Source organism: Kogia breviceps, chromosome 20 (assembly GCF_026419965.1).
Source record: "Kogia breviceps isolate mKogBre1 chromosome 20, mKogBre1 haplotype 1, whole genome shotgun sequence".
In the NCBI taxonomy this organism is placed as follows: Eukaryota; Metazoa; Chordata; class Mammalia; order Artiodactyla; family Physeteridae; genus Kogia; species Kogia breviceps.
This window is the reverse complement of record NC_081329.1, coordinates 18,057,506-18,076,461: the sequence shown is the minus strand read 5'-3', so window position 1 is coordinate 18,076,461 and position 18,956 is coordinate 18,057,506. Positions and strand designations below refer to the sequence as shown.

General features: G+C 37.3%; 1 protein-coding gene across 6 annotated transcripts in view; it reads right to left on the bottom strand.

Moving 5' to 3' along the window:
- The window catches only part of SGCZ (sarcoglycan zeta), a 926,925-nt gene that overhangs the window by 384,122 nt on the left and 523,847 nt on the right, over window positions 1-18,956 (bottom strand). For all 6 annotated transcript variants that reach the window (XR_010838464.1, XR_010838463.1, XM_067022529.1 and 3 more), the window contains exon 2: window positions 4,804-4,998. Coding sequence is in view for 4 of the 6 variants with exons in the window: in XM_067022529.1 (XP_066878630.1) it covers window positions 4,804-4,998 (195 nt within the window). In the remaining 2 variants the exon portion in view is untranslated. The remainder of the gene's footprint in view (window positions 1-4,803; window positions 4,999-18,956) is intronic.

The following is an 18,956-nucleotide window of genomic DNA, read 5'->3' as shown; positions in this document are numbered from 1 at the left end:
TGAGATTAGGACACAGCTTTGATAAATATAAGAACTGGTTGGATAAATGGAGATGGAAAAGTTCATTCCAAAGTAATGGTCCTATTAGAAAGTGAAATGAAGAAAACTGTGGGAGTAGCAAGGTTTTGGATGGACACACAGATGATAGCATATTGCATAAATACTTTAGCCATCTTAGGTAGATTGGAAGTGGCTATAGATAATACATCACTTGGTTACTGATGAAGATTTTAAAAAAAGGAATAAATAGTTACAAGTGTGAGATGGGGATATGTGATGTGTCATTTACCAAAGTATTAGAAGGAGTACAGGATTTAAGAATCAGAAAAAGTATATTATTTCATATTCCACCTGAATTAACTTTAAAAACATTTAGCTTTCAAAAGTGAGAAAGCAGAAAGCTAAATATAGTATTAGGTGCAATCTCAACTTTAGAAAGGTACACTAAAAGAAAAGAAAGTAGACAACAGCCATAAATAGAAAGATATCATAAAAGGGTTGATCATCTTGTAAACATATACTTAAATATGTAATAAAGAGAATATGAAATGAAAAATGGAAGTCGCAACTAAGGAAACCAAATGGATTGCATAAAAATCTCTTACATATTCTGATCTTTAGACATTAAAATGCAATATGATCAATGATATATATATCCTTGATGTGTATATGTATAAAAGTATATAAGTGTATATATGTGTATAAGTGTGTGTGTTTGTTTATATATGTATGTATATGTGTGTATATTGGAACATATTGTGGTCTTGATTAATTAATAAATTGATGTCAGACTGAAAGAATGGAATTAGGATCCTAAGACTGGAGTTAAGATACAGGAAGATTGCAACAAGATACCAAGATATCAGTAACAACAAAACTATCCAGTGATATAATGGGATGGTTTGCTTATCATCCAAAGGAGGATTTACGCAGATGCTAAGTGACCAAATGGAGAGAACGTTGTAGAGTGAACTCTAGAAATACGTGGATGGTTGCACTAAAAATGTCCCAGTTCCTTTTCAATCCTTAAAAACTAAGATATTCAATCCAGCTTCTCCTGGGATTTCACTTCATCCAACATTCATCCCACTCATCATATAAGCCTCGAAGAATATTTTTCTAATTTATTCAATTAATTGATTGTTTCAATTATTATCCACATCTGGGTACTCTTGACTTTTCAGTCACAACATTCATGACCTTCTTCTCAATCTTCACTTCATAAATGGCACTTAAGTTTCCATTCTTTCTTTTGCTGGCTTGTGAACATGTCTAATCAAATTAAGTTGCAGTTGGATGTCGCCAACTTTTACTTAGTACTCTCATGACTAAAATGAATGCTTTATTATTATATTCACTTTCAACTTTCAAGTATAGAGCTAATTTACTTACCATGGGCACTAGAAGAAAAGAACATTGCCTCAGCAGAATGTCTGGTTTGATAGATCTGCTGGACTAGTTTATTATATTGAATCACAAAGATATTATACCAAACAACCAAACAACAACAACAGAAGCATGTAATTGGGTTATACTGATCTCAAGAGAATGTTGTTTCAAAATCCCTCCCTTCGACTCATGCCTACACTTACTCTCATGGCCAGGAAATTACTGTTTATATCTACCCTCAGTTTTTCACCCTGTGGTATAAAGTCATTTCCTTTTTCTTGATTTTCTGCAGCTGGATATCTCAATAGCAGAGTGATATTATTTTCCACAAAATGAGAAACAGAATAAGGTCGTATCAACCATAGAGATCATGTGTAATACTGGTCATAATGATGGACTCCAAGAAGCATCATAAAACAGGTTGGCAGCTACACTTGCTGTGCTGAAAACACAATATTTTGAGAGCAATAACATGTCAAGTTTGCCCAAATAAGAGATGTTAACAGCCACATATTTCCATGTATTGAATGGCAACAGTTGTAATGAAAGTGAAATACATTATGTGCAGATCAATAACACTCTCCAAACAATTTACACACCATTTACTACTTCTCACTATAGTATGGCAAGTGGTTTTTGGTATTCATTCTAGAGATAGATACAATCCTAATATACTAGTGAAAACTAAAATTGATTTTTCTTTTACTGCTCTAATGGAAGAGGATTACAAATTATTTCACTTTGCAAGTACATGCAGCTTAAGCTGATGTGTAGTACTTAGGACTGCTAAAATCTGCAATTACTTAAGTAACCTGGAATTTTTCTGAACAATTATGAATCACTGCATGGATATAAAGAGTATGTTACTTTATAAAAATTATCTTGATACAAAAATTACAACTTTATCTTTCCATTTATTTCAGGTATATATAAATAGCTTACATAGCTAAAGGAAGGATAGTTTTCTATTTAGATTATAAAAAAATAAAATTGTGATTTAACAAACAACAAAAAAAGAAAGATGTGCCTAAAATAAAATAAGTAAATAAATGTCGAGATTCCTACAGAAATAAATTCCTTTTCATTATCCCAAGGAGTATGTTGACATTTACATTTTGGCCAGCTGAGGTTCAAATTAGATAGCTCCATAGGTAACAGAGACCCAGAGGCCTGTGTGGATCCGGAGGACAAAGATGACAGTTAAGTTTTTTTCCCTGAATCGCTTATCCCGCTTTGGCCTCAGCATGGGGCAAGGTATTGGGGAGGCTGATGCATGCGGCCATGAAATTACACATTTAAGTCTATTTTCTTAATTAATTTAAACATGCTTCAGAAACAGACATGCATTTAATCTGAAAAGTCCTGTGGCCTGGTCACTGGATAGCATCAAGGCTCCCTACGGTGAGAGAGTTGATCTTATTTTTCATGAGCTTTTAAAAGATGTCTCTTGACAGAGGAAAAAGAATGCTTGAAATTGTAAGACTTGGAGAAAAATCTACTCTTCTTCTCTTTAAGAAAAAAAAAAATTTTTTAGGAAAATGATGGTGAAGAACTTGCTGTCAGCAACTGCTAGTTTGGCTGATGGTTAGGAGAGCATTAAAAATATCTGCAGGGGTATACATATTGTCCCTACTGTGTGATACACAAATCACAAATGAAGAAGGCACGAGTAAGTGAACACAGGAGCAGAGCTCAGAAGAACAAAAAGACTACAGGTAGAATTAATGACGTTTGTGTCAGATACTCTCAAGCCTTTTTTTTCTGGGGTTGGGTGGGTACGGGAATGAGCCGGCTCCTGGGACAAAGGAACGGTTCATACGTGTTACCAGAGTCTCATAAAGCTACCATTTGCCTAGTAGCCCCCAGCTCCACCTCTAGCCACCCACAGGCTCACAGGCCTTGATCAATGACCCTGAACATATATCCATGTCTAGGAAGCAGTTATTTTCTCTAACCCTGGAACACACTGAGGCCCGCCAATCTTCTCTTTGTCTTTCATTTCTTTTTTTGATGAATACCCTTCAGAATTTGCACTGTATTGGAAAAAATGGAACCCTTGCTCAGCTCATGTTTCTCCATGAGCATATGCTGTTGTATCATGATGTGCACAGTTACAGATTTTCCTCTTTGGAAGGTTGGGCCGCCCGCTCCCCAGGCCCCCACGGCACAGCCGCAGCTCCCGACACTGTGGACAGAGGCTGGCCTCGGTTTCTAGTTAGAATTCGGTATTAGTGAAGTCAGAAAGAAACTACTCTTGCTAAATAATACATAGCAGAGTTGGCTTTTGTTTTTGTTTTGTTTTGCGATACGCGGGCCTCCAACTGCTGTGGTCTCTCCCGTCGCGGAGCACAGGCTCCGGACGCGCAGGCTCAGTGGCCATGGCTCACGGGCCCAGCCGCTCCGCGGCACGTGGGACCTTCCCGGACCGGGGCACGAACCCGCGTCCCCTGCATCGGCAGGCGGACTCTCAACCACTGCGCCACCAGGGAAGGCCCAAAGTTTGTTGTTGTTTTTTTTTAAAGGCAGCCCCACATCGGAAGATCAGTGCCAGCTTTACACTCACCCCTGAGGAGGCAGAGTTCTAAAGAATAATAGCAATTTGGTCAGCAAAGAAAGATACCTGCTTGGACGTGAAGCTATCTGAGGTTTCTAATTAAAGGCTGAATGGTTTAAAGACAGAGTCGAGAAATTTACGAATTTAGCTAGTAAATATAAAATGGCTAAACTAGACTTTGCTGAAGCAGCTAATTTTTCCCAGGTAAGACATCCTCACAGGTTTATTGCACATGGTCAAAAAACTGAAGCAAAATTCATCTATGGATTATACAATGATTTTGCTAGTTATTGATTTTTGTAAAATAGAGATTTAATTCCTGGTTTATATTTTATTTACCATGGCCATGCTCTCTGATAGAATGAGATCACCATGTGATGACAATTATAGACATTGTTCCACGCAGCCCAGGAAAATTCCAGGGTTTAGATTTGATTATGCAGTATATTACATAGAAAGCAAATGTAGAGAGGTAAATACTCTGTATAAAGTATTTCAAAGGAACTTGTGATTTCCTATATTAATTTTAACATGAAATATCATTTCTAAAAGCAGATTTTAGATTCCCAGGTTTAGCGAACAATGCTTCATGCTTATTGATTACAAGTTTTCTAACTTCCTAATAAATCGATGTGCTGTGCTGTCTCATGATCTAAATTCCCCACACTCAAATGGCAGGTAGTAAAATATATGTATCATGATTACTTATTGAATGCAGTCATAAAATAATATATGACGGTCTTCGAAATTTCAAGACAAACATGTAAAGATTAAGATGAATAACTGTCAATTAAAAAAATAATAAAGCTATATCTTCTTTGAGCCAAAGGCAACAGATATAAAGTCATGGTGGTACTTACCACGGTGAAGTTCATCACTTTCAGTATCCAAATTGTCACGGCTAAGTTAACTATCATGGTAACCAACAGCAGAAGGACAAAGAAGTATAAGCACCTCTTTCGCCATCCGTAAATCCCCACTGGGTAAAGTTGTGCATTCTCAGCCCTTGGCAGGTTATTTTGTTGTGTCGCTAGTATGTACTGTTCTCGTGTCATCTAAAAAAAAAAAGAAAGAAAGAAAAGAAGTATTCAAAAATAAAACCAAAGATTTTTTTAAATCAAAAGGCACAAGCTATCTAAGAATAATGGTGAGTGCTCACACAATTATTGATGAGTAATTAAAATTAATTTATTTAATTAATTTTAATTGAAATGTTATCAACCCCCTCAAATCCTTATCACTAGTTTTGCTTTTCAAAGCTATTTAACTACCTATTACATCTCTAAGATGTGTATCGTTTTCAGCGGAGTTTGTCCAACCCTAACATTGACCTTTGCTCTCAGGAGTCTGTGAAGATTCTCAGCAATACTTCCATTTGTCTAAAACCCAGTAACTGTATGCACAGCCATGCTACTCTTGGAATGAACTTCATCTGTTCTTCGGAGTAGACAGAGGCCAACTGTACCACAAGATATTTTTGTGGCTTTAAAAATGCAGGATATAAGGAGCTCAGTGTATATGTTTTAATAAAATGTCAGTGTGTTTGCAAAATCCTATGGAAAGAAAATCACTTTTTTTTTTTTTTTTTTTTTCGGTACGCAGGCCTCTAACTCTTGTGGCCTCTCCTGTTGCGGAGCACAGGCTCCGGACGCGCAGGCTCAGTGGCCATGGCTCACGGGCCCAGCCGCTCTGCGGCATGTGGAATCTGCCCGAACTGGGGTACGAACCCGTATCCCCTGCATCGGCAGGCGGACTCTCAACCACTGCACCACCAGGGAAGCCCGAAAATCACTTTTATTTAGAATTACATAGATGTAACTATTTAATTAAAACTTTTATTTAGAATGTTATTTATTTTAGTTGTATTTCAATGAGTTATCTGTATAAAATTGATCTCTGAAAGAACAAACAGCACATTTACTATCGTGTAACATAATACAATGATATCAGCAGAAGTCAGTTTTGGAAAAGGGGAGATGGTATTCTATGGTAGTATATAAATTTAGGTTCTAAATTAGTTTTTGCAAAGAGCAAATATATTATTTACTACCTGATAAAACAAAAATATGTATAAGAAATCTTAAAGCATATGTACTGGGTATACAATTTTCAGAATAATATATTCATTACCTGAAGGATGGAAACTTTAAATTTTATAAAATATGATTTTCTATAGAACAATAATTGTTCATTTTTTTCCTTTTCAGGTTTTTCTCAGATTTCTTGTGCATGCAATTAATAATTAATACACCAACAGAAATAATGCTGAATAAATTATGCAACAATAAAAACATTAACAAAGAATTAAAATTACCTGTTAAGTAGTACAAAACATATAATGTAAGATTATTAATTTATGGTGTTAATTGACTTAATCCTACACTAAATAAAATGTTGAACTATATACTGAGAAATGCAAAATATCCAAGTTGTTTGGCTTTCTCTCATTTTTCTTTTTATTTTAGAGCTATAACTTCAAATTGTATTAATGCACTGTTAAATATTATCGCTCCAATTTTTTAAGAATGACATATATTATATGTAATATAATAAAAATAGTTTCATATGTTAAATTATAATTTTAAATGTATTAGAAGAGCTAACACTATTAGATGATTAAGAACAAATTCTTTCATAATATAAAAAATTACCTTTTTCTTTATTGTCATTTTTATTATTTAAATTAGTATTTAATATTTTCTTGAAAGTAGCCAAAAAGCTTTAGACCTTAATTCCAATTCGGAGGGCAGATGTGTAACTTACTAACTGCTACAAAACGTAAAGTTATACAACAGGTGACAGAATACCACGGGAATTTACTTTGCCTGAAGATTCTGGTGGAGATTTTATAGCTCTGACAATGGCTATTATTACAAAGTAGAAAATATATTATAGGAAGATGATAAAGGGAACTCTAAGGACCGCCGCAATTAAAGGGAATAAAAAGGAAGAGCCATGTTCTTGAAAAGAGGAAGAGTATGGATGTGAGAGTGGAGCCAAAGAGCCCAGAAACCTGATTATGTCCAGCTGACAAGGAAGAGACCTTCCCTGGTATAGCTGGTCTCTAAAGTCACAAGTAAAATGCTGTGACGATTCAGACCATGCATTGTCTTTAATCTCATATTAAAGCAAACTTCCTTTTTAGAATATTCTATTTCTACAAATTCTGTTTAGACATGAAGGTGAGATTAACATGCCTTAGAAAAGAAAGGAGAACTTAATAAGTATCTGAAATAAAACAAACACACATTACAAAGAAAATGGTCTTTCAACAACAGAATTGATTTTTCTTGGTAAAGCATCAGAAATTCAGTAAATATATCAAATGCCTCTAACGATTTGAAAAAGCAAATAGCATAACAAAAAGCCAAGAGAAAAAGTTGTCAAGAAAACAAAAAAATCTGTTATTTAATTAAAACTATTTTACCACCTCGAGAAATTCAGTGATATTTTCTTAAATAAAAAAAATATGAGTTTAACGTTATTACTTTGTATATCTTGTTCATCACAAAATACTTCAGAATATATAAGCTGCAAAAATACAACAAGATTATAGTTTTCTTTAAAAATTTCCTTTTTTCTTAAGTCTCACAGACCTGAGTGTTTTTCAAGATCACAAAAGCGTTCACAGTGGTTACAATGCTCTCATAGTACTAGAGAAGAACAACATCATACAACTCTAAGAGATTAAGCAAGCTACCCTATATTTGAAACTTTTACAACCTTCGTCTAAAATGTTAAATGCTGCCCCATTTTCAAGTATTAAACATATTCTGAAATATCTTGGTTCCCTTGGCATTATGAGAATTCCATAAATAAAATAGAAAATTGTTTGTTTATTGTCATTCTAAAGGAATGTAACAACTTGCAGATATACTTATTTTCTCAGAAGAGCTAAGTAAACTTCCGGAAAGAGAAATGGCCAAGATTTCCTGAGAGAATATATCACTGTGCTGAGATGTCTCTCTGGTTAGTCCTCTCTACTTCCTTCGGAAATAGAAGTTCAACATTCTCAAAATTATTGCTTTGCAATTCTTTTGGTTTTCAAGGTTGTGACTACCCCTATTATTGGTTATTACTTAAAATAATTAGGACTTCCTTCATCTTAGATTTGCAGTTCTATTTCATACTAGATTTTATGTTTAAAAGCATCCGTTAGAATCAAATAACTTCTAAAACACAGTCTTTCTTAGCTAAGGTTGAGGAAGTCTTCCGCCTTCTTGGATCCAGATGTTTATCAGCAGTCACATTAAGATAAATGCATTTACTTGTATTCTCTTGTAATTCAGGGAAGGGCTGATTTAATTCTGGACTTTGCACTTTCTAGACCTTGTGAACTTTTCAACATTTTTCTCCAAAGGTATGGAAAATCTGGTTTTCAGAAAGGGTTATTTTATTCAGTAAATTTAATAACTTAGTGTGTAAATACTAGAAGAGAATGAATTAATCATTCATTAATCACTAATGACCTAAACATGATTCATCACTAATAATCTAGCTCTGGAGAATTCTGGTAAAGTCTACCGAGCTGGATGGAATGGGAGAAAAATTAACTAAAGCATCAGAGCCCATTGGCTACTACTCCCCTGCCTCACAGAAGGGGACAACAGTACAAAATACTAAAGCCAAGGTAATGTTATAAATATTCCAATCTACCTGGCATCATTATTTAGGTATTTTGTATAAATACTCAGAGCAAGGCACTGTATCTGAGACTCTAGTCTTCATTCGATAAAATATGCTTTTAGTGACAACAACGTGCAGGTAGAGTTCAAGTCTGCTGCACTCATGAATGTCACATAGTTATGGAAAGCATAATAAACCAATAACGTGTAAATTTATGTGTATAAATATATAGAAAATAACACATAAAATAGTAATATTCTCTGAAGGTGATAAATACAATATAATGGATTCATGATATAAGCAATGAAATATTAAATAGTGATAGATGCTATGAGGATAATAGGCAGGGTGATATAATGGGGGCGTGGGAAACTACTTTGAAAGTGGTAGAAAGAGAATGCCTCACAAAGGAAGTGACACCTACGATGAAATGAAAATGATGGAAATCTTCTCTGAAGAAAGTTAACGGAGAACTTTGAAGATTTATCTGAAGACCTGATTAGAGTGGGGTAAATAGAAAATGAAATATGAGGAAGTGGAGAGGGTATAGACATTTTTTGAGGGGTAGAGAAGAGCAAAGGAATGGGATTTCAGATGAGAATATGAAGTCAGATGTTGGAGTATTAAATCAGGGACCAGTGTGAGTTTATCTGAAGGATATGAGAGAGAATATGGAAAAGCAATGAGGTTACTTAATATGGGACCAATAGTCGAGGTGAAATCTGGGATACAGAGATGAGTTATGCTTTCTCAGAGGTGTGGTGGCCAAGGAACTAGTGACAAAGACAGAAGATCAGCCAGGCAGCTGGGCTCTCCAAGGTGGGAATAAAGTAGACAGGTTATAATGATCATAATCCAATGAGAAGAGGTCCTGGTCTTAGGCACGCACTAGTATTCTGACTCACATCGGCATATGCAAAACTGAAGGCAGCTGCACTGTGATTAGAGTTTGCAGGTGCCTGGCTCTGGGACGTGTGGCACTGAGGCTCACCTGCTCCACAGCCCACTTACGCAGAGGCTCCATCACTACAAACTTGCTCCATTTGGATTTCACTGTATAAGACCTAGAATGCTCATGGATATAAGTACCATCTTCTCCTTTCCATCCCCACAGCCTTTCCTCTCTTTAAGTAAGGTTTTATTATTTATTTTCTAAAATTGGGAGTAGAGAAAGGAGGGCATTTGTGAATATAATTAGACGTGGCATCTCTCTAGATAAACAGGAAAGGCTAAAGAAAATTCGACGTCTTAATATCTGTGAGACTAGAAGAAGAAAAGAAGAGGTTAGGGCTTCCCTGGTGGCGCAGTGGTTGAGAGTCCGCCTGCTGATGCAGGGGACGCCGGTTCGTGCTCCGGTCAGGGAGGATCCCACGTGCCGCGGAGCGGCTGGGCCCGTGGGCCATGGCCGCTGGGCCTCCGCATCCAGAGCCTGTGCTCCGCAACGGGAGAGGCCATAGCAGCGAGAGGCCCAAAAAAGGTTAAAAGAGATTACAATGTCTGAGATAATTGTTTTACATTGCCATGGCTAAATTAAGGGTAAAAATAAAAGCTATTAATGGAATGCTCTGTTTTATGTTTTGTAAGAAGAAATACTATCTGAAAGGATGATCAAGTGACCTGCTGACGTTTGTATCCTTATGATCCTAATAGGGAGGGGGTTTGAACAACTTAAATATGGCAGTGAGAACTGAGAAGTATGGAAGTGAATTGTAAGTCACCACTTTTAAAAATCTGAGTTATAACAAGAATAGAAAAAGGACTCTCGGACTTTGCCCCAAAGCATGAGGACATTAGAAAATTAGTTCAAGCCCAGGTATTGAGAACCTGTTCTCTCCAGTCCAGATTTTACCACTAAATTGTCAATCTTATGATAAAGGTGTAAAGAGAACCCAATTTTATATTTCAAGTCATATAATTGATGTAATTGTTTTTAAACTACCACATTTAACACTATTATAATACTACTCACATCAATACTGGCTATAACACAGAGATGTAAGCACACAGACTGGAAGGAAATAGCAGATTATTTGTTTCGCTCACTATTTCATTCCTTAAAATTAAAATACAAATTAAGAATCTCAGTTTTGCTCAGACCTGTTCCCTGTGTTCCCTGTTATGGGAAATATGAATATAAAAGAGAAGCATGTGTCTCCTGGAAAGTAAGCTAGATAATTTGGGAAATTGCTTTTAATTTCTGATTACAGAGCTAGCACTTGGCACATTCAAGTAGCAATATGCAACAGCTTTGTGACCATAAAAATGGAATCTCAGTTCCAAAACCCCTTAGCTTCCTCACTGGGAATAGCTTAGATTCCAGGAGAAGTGGTAAATCACGTTGGTGTCACTGCTCATTAAGTGTTGCTCATGTTACAGTTAACACTACAATTGTCTGTCATTTGTTCAGACAAGGAATGGGCACAGCAAGCTAAGTGCAGCCTCTGATTCACGTGCCAAGCTGTAATCCCAGTCTGGCCATTCTATTCTGTACATCCTAGGGCAAGCCACTTAGCCTGCCTCGGCCCCGATGCCCTCTGCTCTCAAATGACCATTACACTGACTTATATAAGAGCAATGTGCGAGGAGAAAAGGAGAGTGCTAAAGCTCCCCTTTCCTTTTAAACAGTAAAAATGCTCATTGAAAAAACGGATCTTCCACCTTTTAGTTAGGGGTCCCCTCCTTCAGTGCCGTGTAAGTGTTTATGTTGGAATTCATCTTAAAAGGCAGGCTGGAAATATCATTTAAAAAACCAGATGCTTGAAGTGTCCAAATTATATGGCATTAACTTTATACAGCAGAAAGGCATTTTGTTTTCTGTTCCCAGAAAATGAGTCTCTAAACAGCTACTAATGTTGAGAGAGACTGAAAACAATAAAGTCCACTTACCATGGCAATTGAAACTTCTCCCTATCTGTGATACTTAATTCTCAAAGGCACATCCCAAGAAGACGGCAGTTAAAAATTTCTATTTAAGAAAAATGTCTATTTGGAATGAATTTTTTTTCCAGTTGGTTTATGGAAAATGCCGTAGTCAGATTTTACAGCCTGGAAAAGTAGCAGCCTAGCAACTGAATTTCAAGAATGATGAAAGATATCTCAGTCAAATGGAGCTACCTCTTGAGATGAAATAGAAGAGGACTCTAGCCAAGGCTGACAGTAAAAAAGAAACCTGAATAGACATTAAAAGGGCAACACACTCCCAAATGAATAAAAATTTTAGAAAAATGTGGACATTTACAGAGAATGACCCAGTCCTCATTCTGAGCTTATTCTGCATACTTCATATACTCTAAAATGAAGCACTTTTACATAGAAAATACTTTTCCAGTATTTAATTGGATGAAAACTCCATCACAGTTTTTGGCATTTATTCAGTCACAGAATTAGATTTAGGTTCCTAACAATAAAGTCACTCAATTCTTAGACCCCCCTCATGTGCTATTAACAGAAAAACTTAGCCATTAAAGTGAGTTTGAAGGAGGCTGGGAAGTCTTTTGCCCACTCAGAGTTGTATCATCGCCAAGAGATGAAACAACATAGGTATGGGACTTCCCTGGTGGTGCAGTGGTTAAGAATCCACCTGCCAATGCAGAGGACACGGGTTCGATCCCTCTTCCGGGAATATCCCACACGCTGCAGAGCAACAAAGCCTGTGCACCGCAACGACTGAGCCTGTGCTCTAGAGCCCGCGAGCCACAACTACTGAGCCTGCGTGCCACAACTACTGAAGCCTGCACGCCTAGAGCCGGTGCTCCGCAACAAGAGAAGCCACCGCAGTGAGAAGCCCGCACACCTCAGCGAGGAGTGGCCTCCGCTCTCCGCAACTAGAAAAAGCCCTGGCGCAGCAACGAAGACCCAATGCGGCCAAGAATAAATAAATAAATAAATAAATTTAAAAAAACAAAAAACAGGGCTTCCCTGGTGGCGCAGTGGTTGAGAATCCGCCTGCCGATGCAGGAGACACGGGTTCGTGCCCTGGTCCGGGAAGATCCCACATGCCGCGGAGCAACTAAGCCCGTGAGCCATGGCCGCTAGGCCTGCGCGTCCGGAGCCTGTGCTCCACAATGGGAGAGGCCACAGCAGTGAGAGGCCCGCATACCACAAAAAAAAACAAAAAAAAAAAACAAAAAAAAAAACAAAAAAAAAACAAAAAAAAAACAAAAAAAAAACAAAAAAAACCCAAAAAAAACCCATAGGTGGTCGTGAGCATCATTCACACTAAGATTGCTAGCATGGGAAGCCCGTAGGAAAGCACTGCTACACATGCACAATAGGAGGAAAGGGAAAAATCTTTAAGGAAACACACATTTGCCAGAAACACAGCTGGAGAGCTTCACTGGGCAACCAGAAAGCCCATAATATTTAAAGCAATAAGGATCGACAGGAAAACATCTTTAAAGGACAATAGTAAGAAAGAGAATAGGAGAAAGAGTAATGCTTATTGTCGTTTTTTCCTAACAGCAAGCAGAAAAACTTCAAGAGAACAAGAAAGATACAGTACGGCTTCCACAGCCTTGATGATTAATTGGAAAGCACCACTGGTTGTGAAAAATTTTGCAGACAAATTTCAAAATACTTATTCTATTGAAAGTCACTTTTTTTCCACTTTCACAAACTTAATTACATTCTACTACAGTAATTTAAATTATTTATAGTATAGTCAAATTTGGGGTTTTTTTGTTTTGTTTTGTTCTGTTTTTTGGTAAAATTCTCTAATGCGTAATGAGCTCTTGAGAAATGTGTTCTGCTTGAGGTTAAGCTCAGTTTTGGAGATGAGGCAAAGAGGAGATTCATGGAGAATATGTTTTCATTTAGAACGTACTGCTTTAAATGAATTAAACAAAGATGACTTTGTCAAGGTCCACACGGTCTCGGCAGCACAAAGTTTTGATCCCCAGCATAACTAAATGTTCACTACCTGATGAGGGCAAAGCCTCTGGGCCAATAATCAGGTTTCGAATCTCTTGAATTTCTGTTTTAAAGCGGGGGGAAAAGATAGGGCCCAGTTTTGACATAGCAAGTTAGTGGCAGAGAGGAAATGCAGCCCAGTGCAGCATGTGATGCCATGGAGGACGGGGGCAGAAAGAAGCCTGGATAGTCAATCATGAAGTGGGACCTGTGTGGACAGGTATCGCCATCGGTGCTGGAGAGATGCCGCCGGAGGGCTGGCCCTGCTCCTCCGACTCTCCCTCCGTGGAATGTCAGTAGGGGCCGCTCGGGAGAACATGGGCTACGGGAAGAGGTGAATGCTTCGTCCATCATTACTCATACTAACCTTGGTCAGGCACACCTAGATTGTGAGTATAACCTGTCTGTCCACCAGAGGTGAAAATTGGAAAGAGAAATGGACTGATGGCAATCTGATTTTAGTTTATACACCACAAATCAGGCTCTTCTCAGTGCTCGTAGCAGAAAACTAAATAAGATTAACTGGTTATTCTTCTCAGCTGGGGAGCTTTGGTGATGATGTATGTGTTGTATTCCTTTTCTTTTCAGTTGTTTTATTGTTGTTTCTTGTCTTAGCTGAGGAAGGGTAGCAGAATATGCCACCCCAAAATATGCCACTTCGGCGCATTGATTCTTTTGAGCTTTTAGCACTTGAAAAACAGCAAATACAGGGAGAGGATTTCTCTGAACTCCCCTTCTCTGCCTATAGAAGGATTTAGCAAAAGGAACTTAATTGTCATAAATCCCCTCCCCAGGAGTTGCATCAACCGGGGCAAACTGACTCGTGTCACTGGACAGGAGACTAGAAATGACACTACACTCAGGCCCACTTTGTCACAAACTATTCACACCTCCCATCTATTCTTCTAAGGGCCCATTCATCTTTCCTAAACGTCATGTACTCTCCCCTAAGGGACCTACATTTCCTTCTTCTTTCCCTATTAAGGGGGTATTTAAGCCTGAATTCTAAGCCACTTCTTTGAATTACTCATTTTTCCCTGGGCATCTCTCGGGCATGCAGGAGGGATACATTTTAATAAAATTCTGTTTGTTTTTTCTCTTGTTAATTTGTTTTATATTATAAGACTCTCAGCCAAGAATGCATAAGGGTAGAGGGGAAATTATTTTTCCTGCTTTACACTCACAATAAATGCCTTTGCTTAGAATTCTTTTATAGTCACCCTAGCACCAAACCCAGAGCTAGATATGCTATCAATGATAAATTGAGATTAATACCCACTTTTACTGAATACCTGCTCCATGCTAGGCATTCTACTGGTACCTTTATTGTTGATTCAGCTGGAATCAAGTTGATTTTTATATTAACTCAGAAAAGGGGGCACTTTAGGAATCATAAAGATGTCATTTAGTATATTACCGTTACATTCATGGCCTTCATTAAATAACTCAATAATTATTCGTTGACTCTATGGATGGATGAACATATTTAGAAAGCATAGACTTCAGGCAATTGGAAACATATTTAGGGAACATGGTGAGAGTGAATGGAATTATATGAGATTCAAAATAATATACAATTGTGGACATAGTTTTTCCATTTGTGAATTGGAAAGCTGTAGCTTTTTCATGTCCTTAGTGGATCAGATGATATCTCAGGGATGGTAGTGGGGTCCTCTTGAGACAATGATACTTAAAAACATATCTCTAACTTGAACTTCAAATATAAGCCCCAGTTCTGAATCTCTAGCACTCTGAATTCGGAAGCTTCTGAATCCAATTAAGTATATACAATTGAGCTATTTATTCGCCCCAGTGTCTCTGATTCTATTGATAATAGCACAATATTTTAAGTCACTGTACTTAAAAAAACAAAGAATTTTATTGATGCTAAGATCCTATGTGTCTTTCTTGGGAGGTGGGGAGCATATAGCTCCATCTTCCTTTATTTTTCATATTGTCAGCATTCTGTTTTAGGATTTATCATAGCAAGATTATTTTAAAGTTTTCTGACTTCTGACTTATTTCTTGCCTCTATTGCTTAGTCTCAACACATATTCCCAAAGTATAAATACCATCATGTTTATTCGTATATTAAATAAAAGTCAGTTTCGCACTTTCTACTCACAAGGCATCTCTCTAGATGCTATCAACACAGCAGTGAAGATGACAAACAAAAATTCAGTTGTCACAGGTCCCCCCCACCCCAGGAGTTTCATCAACCAGGGAAGATTAAGTCTTGTCATGGGAGAGGAGACTAGAAGGTGACACCACACCCAGACACACTTTGTCCAAACGATCACACCTCCCATCTTTTCTTCTAAGGGCCCATTCATCTTCCCTAAAAATCCTTACTCTCCCCTAAGAGGCCTACTTTCCCCTCCCCTTCCCCTATTAAGATGGCATTTAAGCCTAAATTCAAAGCCACTTCTTTGGGTTACTTATTTTTCTCTGCTACCTCTCAGGTATACATGAGGGATACATGTTAATAATTTGTTTGGTTCTCTCTAGTTAATCTGTCCTTTATTACTAGGGCCTCAGCCGAGATCTCAGAAGTGTAGACAGAAAATTATTTTTTACTCCCTTACACTATGAACACTGGTCCACGGGGCAGGAAGCCAGCCGGCTGCACACAGCTGGTTGCTGTGCTCCCGTATGACCTGCCCTGCGCTTTCTCTGTGTGGTAAACAAAGTGCTTTCTGAAAAGCTTACATAGAGGCCAGACTCCATATTCTCCCACTTGTTTTCTTATTGCATTATACAAAATTATATATTTTTAATAATTTTGTTCTCTCCAAAGATCTGGAGAGCTGTATTCCAGGCCACAATACTTAATTTAGGTTTCTATCTGATGATCTGAAAAGGCCATGGCCATATTATAAATTGGTGACCTTTGTAAATTGCATTTAGCTAGTTTAAAAGTACCCATCTTACAGTCACGAAACTGCACAGATAGAAAGTTCGACTAGAAGAATATAAAAGAAATGCTTAAAAGCATGTTAATTGCTACTTCTAAGAATAACTGAAAATATCAGTAGCCAAGGTGAACCTTGAGATATATGTGTGTGTGTGTATACATACATGTATGTATAATTTATATTTATATATAAATATATTTATATTTATAATACATTTATATTATTTACTTATAGTACATAGTATGCTTTAGAAAAGGTAGTTGGAATGAATAAGAAAAGAAACAATAATAAAAATCACTGGGTTAAAACACTTTAAAAAATCTGATTTAAAAGAGCTAAAATCCACATATTTTAATTCATTTGAATCATTGTATGGATTTAATGATGAATTACAAAGTACTCATTCACTACATTATTTTCATGATACTGTATTAAGGTGAAATTACAATAATGCATGGTCTAGTGCCATGTGCAGAATTTTGCATTTTAACAGTACTTCAGTGCGCCCTATCACATGTGTTTATGCCCAGCTTTTGTTTGGTCATATTCCTAAACTAGAAAGCTAAATGTTTCCATGCAATCTGAAAATAAAGCAAAATGAGTTAGTTTATTTTTAATAATACCCACCCAAATTACTTTCTATTAAGAAATGAAAAAGAAAACTTTTCAGTGAAAAAAGAACCACATTTTAACACTGAATGATTCTTCATTCGAGGGAAAGAAAGGGAACTGACAATAATAATAGTAACAGGAAAATGATCTCATTGAGATTGCCATGTGCTAGATAGTAATGTCCAACAAGTGTTACTCATTTAATCCTAACCACCACCCTGCAAGGGAAACTGTTGTCACCCCTTTTTATAAGATAAGGAAAATGAGGCCTGGAGAATTTAGGAAATTTAGGAAATAACTTCCATTGATATGGGAGTTATTGTTGATGTTTTGGTTTTTTTAATTATGCCACACTACTCTCCCAACAAATATTTACCGAACACCTACTCCAGGCAAAGCATTTAAAATACATTTACGTATACACCAAACCATCTCTAGTATCCATAAACAAATAGGCAAATGAATGTAATCTGTGCTTCCTCCACTGTGAGATTCTGTACTGCAGGGGGTAAGGAAATTTTGAAAAGAGTAATCACTTCAGACAGTAAATAAGCATGGCGTTAAATATCTTTGATTCACCTAAAGAGAAATCTATTGTCTTTTCCATTTGCTTCCAAGCTTTCTTAGCGCATCATGTGGAAAGTCATTCTTACGCTAGTAAGCAAATTACTAATTTCTAGCCCTTCCCCTCAGAAAAAGAGCTGTTGGGGAAGTTTTCAGTCAAACAGTACGTCTCTAGTTCGGATATAATAAATTTGTTTTGTTTTTGTTGCATTTATCTTTCCTGTTACCTTACAGCAGGTGAAACTTGCTGTTATCTTTCCAGTTATCTTTTAGTATGCTGTCTCTTGGCGAGACAGGTTTCCAGTTTACCGTATTGGTCTAAAATTTCCTTTAAAAATAGCTTTATTTACATAGAGGGGTATGTGTTGTATAAATATGGGGGGAACCATAAAGTTTGTAGAAAGGGACTAATGTTTGGAAAGCAGTTATTAGCGCCCTCCTCTCCATGTGTGAACTTGGATATGATATTTGTGCTCTATGTACCTTCCCTGTAAAACGAGAGTGATGAAAATCTTCCTAGGGTTTGTTTTAAGAGTGTATTGAAAATATATAGACAAATGTAAAGTGAAAAACAGGATGAGAAAAAAACGGTGAGAGGTTAAATTTGTTTACTGCTACTCCACGAAGCAAGTCTATCCTGAGCTGAGCCTTCTAGAAGGAAAAGAAAACTGAAATCTGTCATCAGAGCAAGAAAAGGGAAGCCCCAGGTACTGCGTAACGAGGGGAGCCGTGTAGCGGAGTGGAATGAGGGGATACAGAGCAGGGGTGAGAGTTAACTGTAAGGTGGCTAAGGTAGTTCTTAGGAATGGAACATTTATTATCCACCTACACCTAAATTGAGATTGAAGTAAATTCTAAGAACTTATTTTACGTCCCTGAGATGGGTTCCGGGAAGCAGTCTTCTGAAAACAGTGACCTGAAGGCACTTGCTTAAAGCCATAGGCATGCTCTCACGCACCTGTTCTTTACAATCTTGTTTACATAACAGGTTAGAGAGCAACAGGCCACAGAACAGTGCAATTACCTTGGACAGAATCCAACTTCAGCGGAAGAAGTTTTGTGCTCTAAACACACCATGCGTAGATGCATACACCAAGAGCGCGGGGGCTGCTCGGCAGTTAATCCATCGTTCCCTAACGTTGAGTTTAGTGATACAAATAAAAGAGTGTTGCGACCTTCTTAATGTAAGGAGGGATGCGAAAGGTGGAAAATGATGAATCATTCGCGCTCGTTAGATGACCCACCAGAGCGTTCTTGTAGAGTCATCGCCGAGAAAGCACGCTATGAAACCAGTAAGGTTTAACATACTTTAGATTTACTATATTAAAAATCTTTAAGTAATGCTTCAAAAAATAAAGTTGCAAATCTAAATGGTGCATTTATTTATA